The sequence below is a fragment of the Mytilus californianus genome, unplaced genomic scaffold (assembly GCF_021869535.1).
Source record: "Mytilus californianus isolate M0D057914Y unplaced genomic scaffold, xbMytCali1.0.p SCAF_6, whole genome shotgun sequence".
In the NCBI taxonomy this organism is placed as follows: domain Eukaryota; kingdom Metazoa; phylum Mollusca; class Bivalvia; order Mytilida; family Mytilidae; genus Mytilus; species Mytilus californianus.
In genome coordinates this window covers 27,133,199-27,152,558 of record NW_026262712.1, presented here as the reverse complement: position 1 = coordinate 27,152,558, position 19,360 = coordinate 27,133,199, and the positions used below count along the sequence as shown (strand labels likewise).

The 19,360-nt window shown below is 32.9% G+C and overlaps 1 protein-coding gene across 1 annotated transcript in view; it reads left to right on the top strand.

Moving 5' to 3' along the window:
- Window positions 1-4,681, top strand: part of LOC127705022 (uncharacterized) — a 29,716-nt gene extending 25,035 nt beyond the window's left edge. The window contains exons 7-8 of the mRNA XM_052209268.1: window positions 918-1,067; window positions 4,168-4,681. Coding sequence (XP_052065228.1) covers window positions 918-1,067; window positions 4,168-4,334 — 317 coding nt within the window. The 3' untranslated portion in view covers window positions 4,335-4,681. The remainder of the gene's footprint in view (window positions 1-917; window positions 1,068-4,167) is intronic.
- The last annotated feature ends 14,679 nt before the right edge of the window (window positions 4,682-19,360 follow it).

The following is a 19,360-nucleotide window of genomic DNA, read 5'->3' as shown; positions in this document are numbered from 1 at the left end:
TTCTTAAGTTGTATAGAGTTTAGTCGTTTTAACTAATTAGTTAATGATACAATGCACATGCATATATGATACATGCTTATTCATTGCTGCAATATTTCATTTTCTAGAAATTTTAAAAGGAGATATTATTTATATAATGATTACGAGATACCATGGCATTTCGTTGCAAATACTTGCAGTACCCAGCGGTTTAAAAGCGGCTTTTAAATCTGTTTGAGAAATACTTTTTATATAGAAACCCTGTTTTACAATATAATGGATCACAAATTAAAATATAATTTTGAGAGGTTTCATTTTATTGTTATGATAAGACGGGTAACTCTTGATTTTCAGTTTTTGGTATATATAAAGAATACATGTTATATTTGAACTAATTAGGACATCAACTTACTGAATTTGTATTTTACTATTTCATCAACAAGCAATTGATATGAACAATGTTTATCATGTTAAGTGAATATGGGTTTTATCCTATTCACTTTTTATTGTAAATATATATTTGTAAATAAAATTTTATCAAATGAAAAAAAAAGGTTAAAAGCGGCTTTTAAACTTTTGTTGTATTGATCTGTATCAAAACTAAAGGAAATTAAATATGAAGCAAAAACAGGCGTACGAAATTCGTGCGATTTAAAAAAAATATATAATAATAATGACTTCTGAGCAACGAGACTTCTATCCCTTCATCAGTAATATTTATTAAATCACAAAAAAAAAAAAAACAAGATTGTTTCAAAATAAAATTTGCTTTGGATGATCTCGAAACTTTTGCTTTACAACTTTTTCACTGTTATACATTCTGCATTATACCAGCCAGATTTATATAAAAGGAACACCTCCCAGTCAATATTTTTCATGTCAACCATAAAATATCTATAGCACAACGAAATCTCAATGATATTCTGCTTATGTTTCAGTATGCCAGTGGGGAGATCAGAACCCGGATTTATGTGCACCATTTGATCAGCAAAACCAGTTACGAATTAATTGTTACATGCCCACGGTTAATCAAATCTGCTGCGAAACGTGTGAGAGACTCAAATCAAGAAGTCAACACCAAATACCAGGTATGTTTGTTCTAACAAATTTAAAGGGTCTACAAAAACTCAACGTGAATATTATCAACCAAACAATTTGTGCATTCTTCTAAACCATGCGGGGTCTCGATGGCCGAATGGTCAAATTAGTTTATCTACAGCAGCAATTACTAACCTGTAAACACTGAGGTTGTGAGTTCCGACACCGCATGTGGCAGATGCGTTCCACTCCAATCTTAATTGACTTGGAATGTGAATTTTTCCTGCCGAAGGTCGGTTATTCTCTCTGGGCACTCCGGCTTTCCCCAAAGTGGCCGCCACGAAATAGCCAATAGTGCTGAAATTGGCGCTGAACACAACAACAAAAAATCAATCCAACAATCTATTTAAACCATACATCGCTTGCGATATGCTGTTTCGATTATATTCAGGCATACAGCTTTTTGTTGTTGTTTATTCATCTTATAAAATCCTTGTTGTTTATTCATCTAATAAAATCCTTGTTATTTTTTCATAGATTTTGAAAGGAAAAAGGTGTCAATGCTTAATGTACGATAATTCTAGAGAGAATCATTTCCCGCCAAATTTTCAATGGCTTATATCTCGAAAACAAGGACACGGACCCTTCATTTTTTTCTGCTATTTCAGTTCCACTATTGGAATACTAGCAACTTATTTCAGTCTTCTAAAAAGCTTGTTATTTTGAAACAGAGTAGCGAACTTCCTTAACTCAGCTAGGATTTTTTCTGTCTACAAATAGAATCTTTCAAGTAATTCTAGAAGTATCAATTTTAATGTAAGTTACCATACTTACACTAATATGGTATTTGAGCTTGATTAATTAAACAAGGTTTATAATTGATGAGAGAGACAAAGTTCAATTTTGCATGATCTCTGGAATTAATTAAATATAGGCAAGTAAAGTTTATATACTTGTATTTGCTAGTCCGTTATTCCTCTGGCACCATCTTACGGTATTTATATATCCCAACTCGTTCGTTTTGCCCGTGTCTGTAGTGACGTTTTGGATTTCAATGAGCGTAATCTATGTATTACTGGAAAATTATTAAGCCATGGATTTCGTTACCTTAAAACCTTTACCAAAGTCTTCCATAGATACAACGATTTGGTTTGCATGTTTGTTTGTACCTGTAAAAAACTTAATAGCACATCCTAAATTTTACGGTGATGTTGTTTACCGAGCCTGGAAATTTATATACGATCCGGGTATAATTATTAATCCTTTAAATAAACTTATTCTAAAAGGTTACCAATTCAACAGTGTAATTAGATTTTTAAATATTGTTTTATTGGTATAAATATTGATTTTGTAATCAGTAAATTAAAATCATACTAAATAGTTTTGTTATACACATATCCGCTTTAACGGTACTACAATCTGTCGATACCTTTATTTTGGCATTGCACAAGGTCATGTTTTCCTCTGACTGTTAATAACGTCTTTACTCTAAATCCATTGGATGTTGGATGTGTACTGATTGATATTTTAGTCTAAGACACATGATTTTTTAACAGTTGTTATTGACTTTGAACTAGCTGTTAAGATCAGTACTTAGTGTCCTTTTTATTGTTAGGGATGAGGGATGGATAAATACCCTGCCACGTCCGGTCTGTTTTTGTTTGATTGTTATGCTTTGTATCGATCTGATGAGTTAAGTCTTTTTCAACTGATTTTTATAGTTTGTTCTTATGTTGTGCTTTTTCACCACTGTCCCAGGTTAGGGGGAGGGTTAAGCGCTCACAAACATGTTTAACCCCACCGCATTCTGTATGCGCCTGTCCCAAGTTAGGAGCCGGTAGTTCAGTGGTTGTCGTTGGTTCGTGTCGGTCATATTTGTTTTTCATAAATTGTTTTGTTATAAATTTGGCCGTTAGTTTTCTCAATCGAATTGTTTCATATTTTTTATGTCGGGGCTTTTTATAGCCGACTATACGGTATGGGTCTTTCTCATTGTTGAAGACCGTAGGGTTGCCTATAATTGCTTACATCCACTTCATTTGAACTTTGGTGGATAGTTGTCTCATTGGCAATCATACCTCATCTCCTTATTTTTATTTTGTTTACTTACATATTATGAGATGGCAGGTGACACGAGTTCCTTGGAAGACTCGAACTTTTTTAAAAATAAAGTGTACATAATAAAACAAGAAACTTCCAACATTTATTGGGAAAGAAATTAGACTGTGAATGGAAACTATTTAATTACTGCGGACTCATGTATTTTCGTGGGTAATAAATTTCGTGGATTTTTGATTTCGTGGTTTTGCCAAAGTATGCATACATGCCTATGAAAAATTTGTACTGCGTTATCCTTTTAAATTCGTGTTTCACCTATTCCCATGAAGTCCACGAAAATTGGTATCCCACAAATAATAAGGGAGCTTCCATTTGATTTTTATGGGGCTAGGATGAAATTTGAAAAAAATAGGCAGGACATGAGTTTTGAGTAAAAAAAAAAAGGCAGGATGAGACACTTGCAAAAAAAAAAAAAAGTCAGGATGACAAGTTAGGTAAAAAAAAGTCAGGATAAACTTTAAAAAAAAAAATGCAGGACCGAATAGAGGGAAAAATAAAAAGGCAGGACAGAGATAACAACTAAAAAAAAAATGCAGGACAAAATTTTTCATCCTAGCCCCCCCCCCCCCCCCCCCCATAAAAATCAAATGGTAGCTCCCTAATGAACCCACAGAGGGGCTTAAGAAAACGTGTCTTAAGATTGCTAAAATGGGATAAGTATACAATGTACTTTCTTACATACTATTTTGAGACTTTTGAGATGATGTGTATGCATGGGCAACTTGACTTGTTAAAATCACCCAACCTATATACATGTATGTACACAAATTTTTAGTGTTGATAAAAAAAAAACTTTTCTAACCACTTACAAGCATCTTTGTACGAAAATCTGGTATCATTTGTATAACCTCTGCCATTGGGTATTGTAACGGGGATTCTGATGTCATTCAGGGCAAACTCAAAGGTCGCATTTCTAGAGTTGACTTGACAGGCGATAGAGGAAGAGTTGCTTTCCAACTATGATCTATAGTGAATGTGTATCAATACATTGATATCAAAAAGAGAGTGTACGTTTTTTTTATGTAATTTCAGGTTGTGAATATGGGGATCGACCGGTTTCCTTCAGTACGCCATATGGAATATTGGATTGTGGGAATTATCTCCGACAGTTTGGTGTAGACGTCTGCAACAATCCCGATGTAGCAACACATTGTTGTTATACGTGCTACAGGTATCGCACGCGTCAAGGAAAAAAGTGAAAACGAGACTTAATGTTTTATTGAGAAAAATGACCAAGTCTGTGATAGCAAGATAATGTGAGGGGGTCTGGATGGGGGATCTTTTCATTCTGTAGTATTTATTATGTTAATTCATTGTTCTCTTTTCTTTTAAAATTTTGCCCATTATTCTATATTCTTTTTATTTTAGCACCCGTTGTTCTCTAATCTATATTTTGGCCTATCTTTTTCAGATTTTTGGACAATTTTCTGTAGTGGTGGCCTATTATTGTCTTTTCTGTTAATCCCATCCAGACCCTCATGTGACAGTTGTTTTATCTTTATATTCATGTTCTTCTACTGTTCAAATAAAGACTATTTGATAATGAGTGTTGTTTTATCTACGGATACAAAACGGATGTGGATTGCAAATGATACAACTATCAAACAAAGACCACTGTAGGAACAACTATAGGTTACCATACGACCTTCCACAATAAGCACAATTCATACCGTAAAGTCAGATATAAAAGTCACGTGACATAATTTGAAATAATCTGAACGACAAAACAACTCGATTTATGAAAAAAAATTATGACATGTATAAAGCAACCGACGACAACCACTGAATTACATGTTCCTGACTTGAGACAGGCACAAAAAGAATGTAGCGTGGTCAAACATGTTTGTGAGCACTAAACACTCACTCCCCCGTTTACTTCCTTTAATTATTCGGCATCTGATTAAACATTCGTCAAAAAAGTCGAAATCGTATTTATAAGCCGAAATTTGGTTTTAGTAAACTAGCTTTCAGTAAGCACGAGTACTTTTTAAATCGGTACTTTGTAAACTTTCTTGTTATTTGTTTTTGCGTTTTATACAGATATAATGAATTAAGCCTATTCAGAGAAACTGATTTTTTACAGCTTGTTATAATATGGATATGAGAACTCACACATATGGAATTTACTGACCCCATATAGATCGTATTAGGTCACTAGCACATTATGTAACTAATAATACTTAACTGCCCGAAAAGAACTTTTACAAATGTTAATATCTGTTCATGAGAGCAAGCTATGATGTGCAAACTAATTAACATAGGGAAAAAGTGGAAAAAAGGTATCCTTCACCTTCAATTTAAAAAAATATTGTTGATTTGAGTCAATAATCTTATTGTTGTTTAATTCAACAAAATCTTCAAGTGGTATTCCATGAGCCTCATAGACAGAAAAAACTTTTTTGAATTCGGCAGAAAACATATAAACCGAATATAAAACACTGTCATTCGGTATATCGATAAAAATGATCGTGAAAGAATAAGTAACGGTGGTCAAGTATTGAGATTGGATCGGGAAAGACCTGGTATAGGATCGTGAAGGAAATCTTTTCGAGAGGACACATGCAAGGCCAATAAAAAATCTTAATTTAATGAGTTATAATGATAAATTTCGAAAAAATAAAAATGTCAATCAAAATGGTAAGGCATTATGATCAGTATCTGAGAAATATCGAGTTTCAAAAGTACACCGTTTTTACAAAACTACAAAAGGCAAATTGCTTATCGACATTTCAGTGACATAAAAATGTAAAACAAACATGATTTTTTTTCATATTTTGAATTTTACAAATTACTTTTCTCTTAAAAGTATCGTTCCATATTACTGTTTTAAATGGTTCTTCAAGTTTTATTTTAACCAGAAACTTTGCAAAAATGGGAGTATTTGTAAAAAATTGATATTTCGGATGGTTTTTAGATCGGGTACCGCGTTTTAATGATCGTGAAAAGGATCATGAAAGATCTGTTCCCGCTCTTTCGATATTGCAAATTATTATCAATTTGTAAAAGAAATGTTGTTTTCTGATCATTAAGCCTGGTCACACTTGTCTTCACGATCATATCAAGATATATTGGAATGCGACCATTATAGATACAAAACTTGATTTTTATTAAAGATTCTCGTTGAATCGTGTGTCGCCTTTTGTGTTTTCTTAAATAGTGCTGCATCTTTTCTTTAAAGTAGTGCACAGTACTCTTGAGGAAGTTAATTTATTTTGACAGACAAATTTTTTTTCTGGTCTGTTCCAAATTTTGAAAATACAGCACATTTTTCACAGATTTTGATGTAGAATTACGCTTAATTGCATTCACGATCTAATCGAAATGCTTGAACACCGTTAGATATTCTTTCACGGTCATTTTTCTCGATATACCGAATGACACCAGTGAAAAACGTATAAAAGCAAAAATAAAACAAAGCATCAAACACATAATTATGTTAAACATAAAACTGAATATAACTATGTAGCAATCAAAATAAACGGGATTTCTAGCAAGATTATTTATGAATTTATATTACACTGTCTGGCAATCTCAAACAGCAGCCCACGTGGGAAGCATCTCTCTGGGGATCCGTCTGGAAAATCTGAAAACAGATCAACAGTGGTAAAAATCTAAAAGTTCAACAATAGGCACTATACATACCAAAGTAATTCTTATATCAAACTCAAAATTAAGTTAATAGATAAGATATTTAGAAAGCAATTTTATAAACAATTAATGCTGCAATAGTGTTTACGACAACCGTTATATTACTCGATTTGGATTCTTGTTCTTGGTAACTAGTTATTCGTCCTGACAGTTAACTTTCAATAATTCTTTATATTACAATTTTCAAACTTAAACAATAAAAAAGAGTTGTAAAGCTTTTAGTATCATACCTAACAACTAGATTGCAATGCATGCAGAACAGAAACATTTCGAAACAGTATTTCAAGAATGAATCAAGTTTTGAAATTGAGAGTAAAACATGTTTTCCGTCCTCATCAGGGATTTGTTAAGAACTTTTCCGCCCTTTCCGCGAGTTGTTTATTCAAAATGAAATATGTTGAATCCTAGACATAGAATTAGAGCTTCATTTATTGGCCATTTTATGCCATTGTAGTCTTGATTTACATACATCATTTTGTCTCTGACATTAACGTCATTTGACGTGATATAAATGCTTACCCATATCGCCCACGTTATATTAATTTAATTGACTATTCATAGCGATGTTATGCTTTTAGAGTAAATATCAATCGAGTTGACCTTCTCGGAAAGCAATATGACGTAATGCAAAAATAGGCAATCAAAATATATTGTACATTTGCTGCAATAGTGTTTACGACATTCGTAATATTACTTGACTCGGAGACCTGTTTTTGGTAGCTGGTTATTCGCCCTGACAGTAAACTTACAGTAATTCATTGTGTTAAACATTTGTGTTTCCAAAAGATTTAGCAATTATTGAAGAAACATTTGTTGTTTCTGACAGAAGTCTATATAAGTTAACAAATCGCTAATCTCACGAGGGAATATATTATATTATTCCTTCTTTTAAATACAGCAGAAAGAAATTGCATACATCATCTTGAAAGGTTTGTTTCTTGATGGGAAATGACGTTTGGCGTTTGAATCAATATCATTCCAAAGAACATCTGAATAATTTTCAAAGAAATGTTTGCTGAAACTTTTGTATAGTTTCCATTTTGAGCAATTTGATATAATGATTGCTAAGGGGATTTACATTATAGGATATTAATTTATTTATCCGATGAGGTTTCCATGACTTTCGATTAGAAGTTATATTGGTCATTTTTCATAGAGAAGTAGACATTTATTGTTATTATACTAGAGGAAAATAGTAACTAATTCAGACATTTGTATCGGCCCTGTCAGAATGTATACAAAACTAATTGTAGGGGAACGATCTAGGGACGAGTAAGATCATAAAATCTTCATGGAAAGGATTGCGTGTTATATTTATTTTATGAAATGGTACATTGATATAGTATTATTTGTATTGAAGGAATTTGTTTTAGAACATTCAATTATATATCTATTATGTAATAATTATCTAATATTGCTCTTTATACAATTTGATTTTCTAGAATCTAGTATTAACCAACTAAGGGAAAATACCGTAGACAAAATTGATATTTCCTGATTTGACCTGAATGTTGTCTCTAAAGTACAACCTTCTCATATCACTGAAGGCAATATTCAATCGTACATAGGGAAAACGTAGAGCACATAATAAAAAAATGAACAAGCATCTTTCGCTAATAGCAATTCCCTTTTATAAAAAAAGATTTAAGTATATTGTTTTCAATAGAAAATAAACGATACATCTTTTATCAAAGAATGTGTTAGCTCTTCACTCAAATAATTGAAATGGACATGCGTCTGTCACCATGGTCACTTCAACAGAAAACACAAGTTTTCCAATTTAAAAAAAAAAAATTTTGGGGGGGCAACTATTTTTTTTACATCAGTACGAGAACGTGTGCTATGAATCCTGTTTTAAGCTTGAGCGGGATACATAACGCGAATATTAAATTTTACAAGGTACCAGTCAACAGAAAGACATGTCAGTCTACATAACGGTCTATTATGACGACAATCTGACAAGTATTTGTTCTTATTACCTAAATGATGTGTACCTAGCTGACATGGAATAACAACCAATGTTCAAATATTTTGTTTGACTCCACCAAGTGACAATTCAGAAGTTTCGTTGTAGGTGATACGTAGAGGGGTGGTATGCTATTGAAAATGTTACCCAGAATGCATTAGCATTTGAAATGACAGAAAGAGACGGAAGATACCAAGGTGACATTCAAAACTCATAATTCGAAGAAAATTGACAACGCCCTGACAACGCTGTCACAATTTATGAATATGGTTATGGTAACTTAAACAATTAAATCAAGACCGTCACTGCGCTTGTTCAATCATTTACTTCCTGTCTGTTAACATCATGTCGTGTGTTCCAATAACGTATCTTGACTTATTCCTAAATAGTCTTACCGGTGTACATACCTACTGAAAGTAGGAAAATAATTAGTGTTGACAACATTCGGAAGTCTATTAGTGTCCGTGGTCAGTATTTAATCTAAGGGATATCAATTTCAAATCAGCTGTCTCTATCGTTTAAACAAATGACAGTTGATAAAATAGCAAGTTGTAAACAGAATATTGAAGACAAACAGTCATTGTATCAAGAACATAAACAACAAGAATACATTCCTACCTTTGAAACGGGCTTCAAAGGAGCATATAAGCTACGAAGTTGACAATAAATAAAAACAAAAATTATTTTTGTTTGTTTCATAAAAGTTGAATTGTTTGATAGTATTTCGCTATAAGCAGTCAGTTTTGGTTCAATTTGTTAAATAATAAGCCCAAAACATCGATGATGTATTATTGACTTGCAAATCAATAATTCAACTCATTTGAATCCGTAGTCATGCGAACTTCAGTTTAATCCTTAACTGGGATGGGCTACGCATGGGCTTAGCATATTAAGTTATCAAAAAGCAAAGATTGATTGGTTGATTGATTATTGGTTACTTAACGTCCAGTAGCAAATATTTCATGCATGTTCAGGACGAAAAAGAAAAAAGTGTCAACATTGAAATGTGAAACAAGGCAGCTATCAGGAAGATCCCTTTCGTTGACTGATTCTGCCCACAAAAAAACCCAAAAAAAACCATATCCAACAGGTAAAACGATGGTTTATATATTTTTTTCATCTATGACTTAAAATCAAACAGACCTAGAAATATCGTCATTATACGATTGCACGTGCTTGCCTGTGGTTTTATAAGTATGCTTACATCAAGTCATATGACCCACAGAATTCTTCGGAGATCATCTCGATGGTTAATTAGATGGCGCTATTCTAAAATACACACGAAATGTTGATACATTATAGTAAGTTCATGCATTTTAAATTGTTTCTTTAGGACTTTTTGTAATTTAGATAGACTTTTAAGTATATTATAACTACAATAAGATTTGGATTTGAATCGGTGAACATAAATTTGACCGTTGATGTCCCTTTAAAGGGTTTATAAAAAGTTAGAAAAGATTGTCATGTTTTCGTGATATTTATACTGTAAGATGTCATCTGCGAGTCCAAATATGAAACTTTTTGTCGAGTGAGCGCAGCTAGTGTGCATCCCTATCAAAAATACCTCTCAAAGTTCAGTATCGGGTTACCTTTATTCTGTTGGTTTCCATGATACCGTTATAAACCCGAAGGCAAATATAATACAAGCCCAAACGAAAAAATATAAACAAGTCTAAATTGAAAACAACGTTCAAACCTATGATTGCGTTGGATAAAAACCGCAATTTTTATACGTGTGCATGCAAAACAAATTTCTTGGTAGAGGGGTCTAAATACAACACAAACAACATTTTTCCAAAAGACCAAAAAAGTGAAAAAGTATATTTTAACAAAACGCATTTGACTAGCAGGTCGAACAACGGATGTTCTTGAACCCTGCTGACTGCCATTGGCGATTGCCAAATAAACGGATCACCAGATGTAACAAAATGGATCTTAACTATTAATTTAATATCAAACAGAAAACAATAAACTTGCGGAAAAGATGGTATGCCACAAACAAAAGGTGCAAACATTAGTTCACCATATCCGGATTTCGACAATTAATGTCTCTTCAGTGATGTTAGGAATCGAAACGGTATTTGGAAGGCCATATAATTTACCTCAATTAAGGATAGACTTTTGAATTTTGAAGAGTCGAAATAGGATGAACGGATCATATAAACCCGAAGGCAAATATAATACAAGCCCAAACGAAAAAATATAAACAAGTCTAAATTGAAAACAACGTTCAAACCTATGATTGCTTTGGATAAAACCGCAATTTTTATACGTGTGCATGTTAAACAAATTTCTTGGTGGAGGGGTCTTAATACAGCACAAATAACATTTTCCAAAAGACCAAAAAAGTGAAAAAGTATATTTTAACAAAACGCATTTGACTAGCAGGTCGAACAACGGATATCACGTTAAACTAGTGACAAAGATTTAAAACACGTTTATATATATCTATCACGTTAAACTATTGACAAAGGTTTTAAACACTTCAACTTCTACCACGGTACACTAGTGGCAAAGAGTTTAAACATGTCATTTCTACCACGATAAACGATTGCGAGTTACAATGATTTTAAACACGTTCATATCTATCAAGTTTACTTACAGAACTGACAACGAGTTCAATCACAATCTTTTCTACCACGGTAAACGAATGACAGAGAGTTTAAACACGTTCATTTCTACCACAATAAACAAATATAACAAAGAGTTTTAACACGTTCATTTCCATCACGCTAAACTAGTGACAAAGAATTTAAACACGTCTATATCTATCACGTTAAAATAATGACAAAGGTTTTTAAACACTTTTACTTCTACCACGGTACAAGAGTGGCAAAGAGTTTTAACACGTTCATATCTATCAAGTTAAACTACTGACTAAGAGTTTAAACACAATCTTTTCTACCATGATAAACGAGTGACAAAGAGTTTAAACACGTTCATATCCATCAAATTAAACTACTGACAAAGAGTTTAAACAAAATCTTTTCTAAAATGATAAACGAGTGACAATGAGTACAATCACGTTCATATCTATCAAGTTAAATTACTGACAAAGAGTTTAAACAAAATCTTTTCTAAGACGATAAACGAGTGACAATGAGTACAATCACGTTCATATCTATCAAGTTAAACTATTGACAAAGAGTTTAAACACAATCGTTTCTAAGATAATAAACAAGTGACAATGAGTACAATCAATCTGGTTAAGTTGAACTGTAATCATAAAATAAGCTGTAGAGATCTCTTTAATAATGAAATAGAAACAGAATATCCTGCAGCAGTTGACTTTGTGTAGGATGTTAAAGTTATCAATTCCTGACCATCAATTGACAGACAGGAATGTCCATTTCATGCAATTCCATCGAGAAGTTAATCAGAATTCTTTGTTATATTATGTCAAAATGTATCATCTTGAAAAAGCAAGGCTTTAGATGCAGGGACAATTGTGAAAATGTCGATTCATCGATGTCGATAAAGCTGCACTACAACCAAGGCGTTATTGACAGAATTTTTGATTTTTTTTTCAAAAGTAAAAGTCAAGAAAATAAAATAAATCTGTCTTACATAAAAACACTATATTATAACAAAATAAAAACATGGAAGCTTTTGTCAAATAAATAAACAGTATTTGTTTTAAATATTTTGGAAAACTTTGCCAGCTGAAATAAAATGTGTATATGAAAATGCTGCAGTTTAAAAAAGAATTTATAATAATATTTTATAAATCTGATGAACCCATAGCACTTTTCTGGATTATCTTCATCAGGAATGCTCAAATCCAAAACTTTGAACGCAAGAATGTATAGATATTTGAATTTTAAACTATTGCATACACAGAAAGAATATATATATAAAAACGTATTATACCAAATTTAGTTAGCACGATACGTGTCTCTATGCAAAAAAAAACCCTTTTGTCGTATCCGTCAAACCAAAAGGTTTTCAAATAAAACAAAAATAGACATTTAACTGCATCAAAACAATATCAACATAAACAAAGTAACCCAAAACAGTCTCATGTCGACTTTGTTGAGGGAGTTACAATTTTGGTTTTTTTCTTACAATGATCTAATTTTTGTATCATTTAACACAACGGCTGCCACTTTTGGAACAGGAACTGCATACCCTTCCAGAGCACGTGATTTCTACCACGGTTTTGGATAGTGAACACTGCTCTATCTTCAGTTTTCTGTGTATTGTTGTTTGTTTTTTTCTTTTTAGTCGTGGTGTTGTCTGTTTTATTGAATATATAAGCCCATTGTATCCCTACTCTCTCTCTAAATAATGACAATTCCAAAGGACTATTGTGGACAGCCCTTGGTTGCAAGTTTGCAATCGACAAAACTTTTTTACCAGATAATAATATACATTATGGCATGTTCGTTTGTTATTTTAAATTGCCCAAAAAATTGTAAAGTTCATATATTTTTCTCTCCGGGCAAATGTACCCCTTTGCTAACTACGACTTGTCAGCCAAGCATTACTAGATGTTACCATGGAAGAATTCTAAATTGTTATTCTTATGGCGAAGTCGGACAATATAATTCATTCTGCTTTTATCATCATTGGTTATCGTGTGACTGTCTTTAACAAGATACATATACAAAAATTACGAGATGAGTTATGTTTGCCAATAAGACAACTATCCACTTGAGATCAAATGACGAGTATGTTAACAATTTTAATTAGCACACTATACAGCGAATTTCAAATCGTTTAGTAAGATATACAAGGCAAAATGTGAAACAATTCAAAATACAAAAACAACGACCTATTTTGATACTAAAACATCAAACTGGCGACTGTATTGGAGCTGCAAAAGAACGTCACGGAAGTAAGATTTTGTTAAAGACTCACAAAAATCTACCAAGCGATTCAGAAACAGTTGCATATACAAAAGTAGGACGGAAAGACGAACAGACAAGGAAATAATGGACGAACGGAGGGCAGTACTCCATAATCACTGTATATATACCACTATAGAGCTACGCAAGGACTTTCTGTCACTGAATCCAAGTTTAAAAAACTGCCTTCATGTATTTTAACATACAATTAAACCTTTTCTTTTATATAGTTCAGAAATTTGGGATGTTTTTACCCTTTAAAAAAAAAATAAAATCTATGACTACAAATGTAGATCAGGCTTGTCCTAAACTTCTTTTTGAAAGGCTACACCGTGATTAAATTTTGTAAACTTTTACTTGGCGTTGGCAAAAGGGCAACAGTTTTGCCACTCTTTCTGAACTAGGTAGATTCCCTCTGCATTTTGACATTGCAAAGTCTATGATCAGATACTGGCTAAGGCTTAAATATTTGGGTTCATCTTTTCCATTACTAAAGGAGGCATATTTAGAGTCAAAATTACTACATGAGTCAAAAATTCCATCCTGGTATGGATCCTTAACCTTCTTTCTAAAGAATGTTAAAGGGGTTGGCAGTTTAGCTTCTGCAAGGAATTACAGCTTAAATTTTTATACAAAGAAATTCTGTACCAGTACTATGTGGATCATTGGAGACTCCAAATGCACAACTGTGCTGATGGAAATTTTGGTCTTGAAAGATATCTTATTTTATTGCGATCCCCTGAGCGGAGGAGAAATTTTACTAAATTGCGTCTTTCGTCACATAGACTAAGAATTGAACAAGGAAGTTATCAAGGTATTTCTCGACAAAACAGAGTATGTCTCAGGTGCACCTCAAATGAAATTGATCATGAAAAACATTTTTTTATTTTCATGCACATCATCTTTAACTAGGAGAAACTGCATGTACTCCATGATTAATTCACTCTTCCTAATTTTAAGCACTTGATTCCTAGCCAAAAACTAATTTGGCTACTTAATGTAGAGAATGTTGATATGTTAATATCTGTTTGTGATTTCAATGATAAAAGCAAAATATAGATCTAGCTTCTCTGCATCATGCACGAGGATGACATGGTGGTTACCTAGACTCATCAATAATAATAATGGACTATCTTGTATTTATTTTATCACTGACAATCAGAATTATTCCCATATATATTATATATAAGTATTTTTTCTATTTAGTACTATGTATACTTGGGCATGTCATTTAGCATTGTCCCTTGGTGCCTCTTGCAGTCGGGTCACCTTACAATATGTATCAACCCCTCTGCATCAGACACGAGGATGACATGCCAGGTTTGTGCATCTGCTCATAATATCATACTCAAATTGTCTATTTAAATACATGTATACCATGTGCGTTTATCTCCCACCTCGCCATGCAGCACCATCCCTTTGTGGCTTTTGCAGTTAAGTTACATATCCAATACATTGCCAATTTATTTAAAGAACTTTTTCATATTGGGGTGTGCCTGAGAAGGAGGCATGTTCAAACTGCTTTTTCTTTTCTTTGTATGTATACTTGACTATTGTTTGTTTTTAGTTGTCTTATTAATGTCTTATATTGTATAATGCTCTTTGTGAGCCCATTTAATGCAAATAAAAGATCTTCTTCTTCTATACTTCCGCTTCAGAAAGCGAGTCCATTACCATTACAGACTCTCGAGAGAATCTTATCAAAACTCATTGTGTTACAGTCTTCTGTTGAGGACTATCACGAAAATAATGTTGTCTGTAGATGATAGGTGTGTGATAACCACCAGTCGTACAGCAGGACTTCTGTCTGTGAATTTCAAGTAATAACAGGGGCATAAAGGGGGTATCTGCACGGAAGAACGCGAAATAAAATTGCCATTTCACGATGAACGAACAATTAAAAATTTCTAACACGTTGATCTTTTTATCGATTTCACGAAACACGGTGAATAACGAACCTTTTTCACGGCTGCACGTGAAATAAAAATGGCAAAACACGTTGCACGAAAATAATCCTTTACCACCCTCTAATAATATTAACTGTACTAATATTACTGCACCGTATGTATTTTTCGACAGTTGTACGACTTTGCCCCCGCAGAGCTATAGAAAAACAGTACATTAACGGGTGTTACACGGACTCTTTTTAGATGATACACGGACTCTTTTAGTTGTTACACGGACACTTTTTATGAATAGATTCACTCGTGCATGATCAGTGAGTTCATGGGCACTTTAACTTTCAATTAGATTTGAACTTTTTGGTTCACCGACATATTTCCTGTCTTTTTATTAAACAAAATATTTACGTTAGCATCAATATCTTTTTTCAAACATTTTCAGTAAAATACTATTCATATCAGTACACTAAGGGATTAGACATTTAACTTCAAAAAGAGGGGGGGGGGTTATGGTTTTCTCCTAAAAAAAGATATTTTGATCCCAAATTTTATGAGAAAAAATTTACTATGGTCAAGCAGATGACGAATTAATGTTCTGCATGATTCCTGATTTTCCGAATACCGTATAGTGCTAATTTAAACAAAAATATTTGGGTGATGGCGTTGAAAAGTAAATAGTTAATATACTCAGAAAAGAACATACCGCCCCATTTATGAAGCAAAATAATCGGTCAATAAATGTTTTCTTCGATATATGGACATGAATAGTATTTTGGACAGTGCTGAAAGTAAAGAAATGATGATACCGACGTTCATATTTCAATAAAAAAAGACAGGAAATAAGTAAATAAAAATCAAATCTTATCAAAAGATAAAATCCCTATCAACTCACCAATGCACGATTGATCCTATAAAAAAAAGTGTTCGTGTAATACACGTCCAAATAAGCAGCAAATCTAGAAGAAAATCATTCAACTTATGTCATCAATTTTGGACGGTAAGCTGCGATTGGACCATATAGTAACACGTGTTTAATCCCGATCAACACTTGCAGATCTAGAGACGAGCATGAATTTAAAAAAAATCAAAGTATATGCCTGAATATATATAATATTATAAATAAGACAAAATCCATTTTTTCATAACATTTCATTCACTAATAAAGTAGGAAATTCATTCTTTTGATACATTTATATTGTTATTGAATTTATATATACATATATATCAGTTGCGGATCCAGCCATTTTAAAAAAGGGGGTTCCCAATCCAGGACAAAACAGGGGGGGGGTCCAACTATATGTCCCCATTTAAATGTATTGATCGTTCAAAAAAGGGGTGATACAACCCCCGGGACCCCCACCACTGAATATTGAATTCATGTATTTGGCAACAAACGTGCGATTTTTACGATTTTTTTAAAGGGGGAATGGGGGGATGGAATGGCACATTCTGCATTTTTTCATCAAAATAAAGATCACAGCCTGTTTATTTTAAATTAAATTAGGCCCCCCTCCCCGCTTTCCGTTTCATCCATAGAAATCAAACGTTAGCTTACTTACCACTAAAATATTTCTTTAATATATTACTTTTTTACGAAGTTGCATTTTAAAAAGTCTTAAATGTGTACAACATTCATCTTTTACTTGATATGGTTCTTTTTTATCAAATTATTAGATTCCTGATTTTTTTCTTGTAAAAAACTCTCGGTTGAAGGGAAATGAAAAAAAAAGTGTGTTTATACTATAACTTACATTTACTGCTTTATGGCTATCTAAGTTTCTCAAATGTTTAGTCTTGCAAAATGTATTATTACTTTCTTGAAACGTCGTACAAGTCAGATACAAAACAAAAGTAACAAAAAAACAGGCCGGAAACAACCTGCCGTATAGTTTTTCTGCACTTGTAGTCAGGTCATGGTCCTCGGCTATCGCCTCGGACCTTGACCTGACTACTCGTGCAGAAAAACTATCCGGCAACGGTTGTTACCGGCCTGTTTCTTTGTTACCTTTGTATTGTATCTAATACTTAATATCTCTTCGGTGGTTCTTGATGCAGAAATATTTGAAAAGACAAAACCTAATACAAACGTTGAAGATCTGATAACACAAAAAAAAAGACCAAAAATAAAGTCAAACCTGGATATGAAATCAGAGCTATGCATGACGAAGATACATTTCTTTTTTCCAAAATGATTTCAAAAATTTTATAAGAGCAAAGTTCAATAAAACAATATGCGATTTTAATTCAAGTACCAAAGAACTGGCTACTGACCATGGGCTAGTGGTACCTTGGTGACTAATAAAATTAACGATACCAAATGTATTGCATACACCAGATGCTTTGAAGTTTAGTATGCAGTGAATCGCAATAATAAGTGTTGTAAAATGACTGACAACATCACATGACTCCTTGCTTCACGTGATTGTCAATTTCATTAATTTCGTCAATTTCAATGATATCTTATGTCTAAAATGACCCAGTAGTAAATATCAATATGCAAAAACGAATACAATATATACTTTATTTGACATATTTTTCCATTCTAAATATAACATATTGTATTGACAAACAACCATCTTGTTGTTTTCGTAACTTTTTAACCTTTCGTCTTCAATAAAAAATGGTAAGTGTCGGTTTCAGCGGCACGCAGTAACATAATCACGTTCGTCCCATGGGCAGTTTGGATGCTCAACTTACTAAATATAACTGATTATGATGAATTAAAGTATTCCAGCATTGTTCTAGCAACACGCAAATATGACTTCAGAAATTATTGAACTTGCAAATTGTATTTTTCACTAGGGAATTTTGTCTATTTAAATAGTTCATGACACATTATTATCATGGAGAAATTTGATGAAAATTTGTAGGAAAAGTAATAAGAAAACGAATAATCCGGACTTCGGAAAGTCTAAGATAGTATCTGTATTTGTATTTATGGAAATAGAGAAATCGTATAGGGAGAGATACTTCAATAATACTTAAGATTAAACGAAAATAATTATTGTTTAAGGAAAACCAACACAAAAACAAAAACAAACGTAAACATTATCTAAGATCAACCACAAAGAGGCGACTACAATACACACGAACAAATACGAGATTTTGTAGAGTGTAAACGGTTTGGTTTATTTAGGTTACAGTTACACTATATCAAAAGTAATTTGAACGGTCATAGTATCGTAGTTCACCCTAGAAGAGACAAAAAGTAAACACGATTTTATTATACCAAAACCTGTCACCGGATGAGTGTTATATAAAATTTTCTGAAAATTAAGATGGACCAAACTACTTGTTGGAAATTCAATTTTAATGAACATGTATATCAAACCTTCAAGTTCCGTTTATTGAACTATTGCAAACATACTGTTGCGTGAACAGTTCCTGTGGTCGTTATTTCATACATTGACTAAGGGAGCTACCATTTGATTTTTATGGGGGGAGGGGGGGCTAGGATGAAAATTTTGTCCAGCATTTTTTTTAGTTGTAATCCCCGTCCTGCCTTTTTATTTTTCACTCTATTCGGTCCTGCCTTTTTTAATTAGTTTATCCTGACTTTTTTTACATAAATTGTCATCCTGCCTTTTTTTTTTGCCAAGTTGCTCATCCTGCCTTTTTTTTACTCAAAACTCCTGTCCTGCCTTTTTTTCAAATTTCATTCTACCCCCCACCCCCATAAAATCAAATGATAGCTCCCTAACAAGAGTTGTTTTGTACAATGTCAATTTTGTTTCAATTGCATTCTTCCAGAATCAGGAGCACATTTTCCTTTTGTGTCGTCACCCTTATTTTTAATACTGTAGCCTTTACTGCTGCAGGATAAAATGTCGTCTGAAAAATTTAAAAGAGAGAAAGCGCATGAA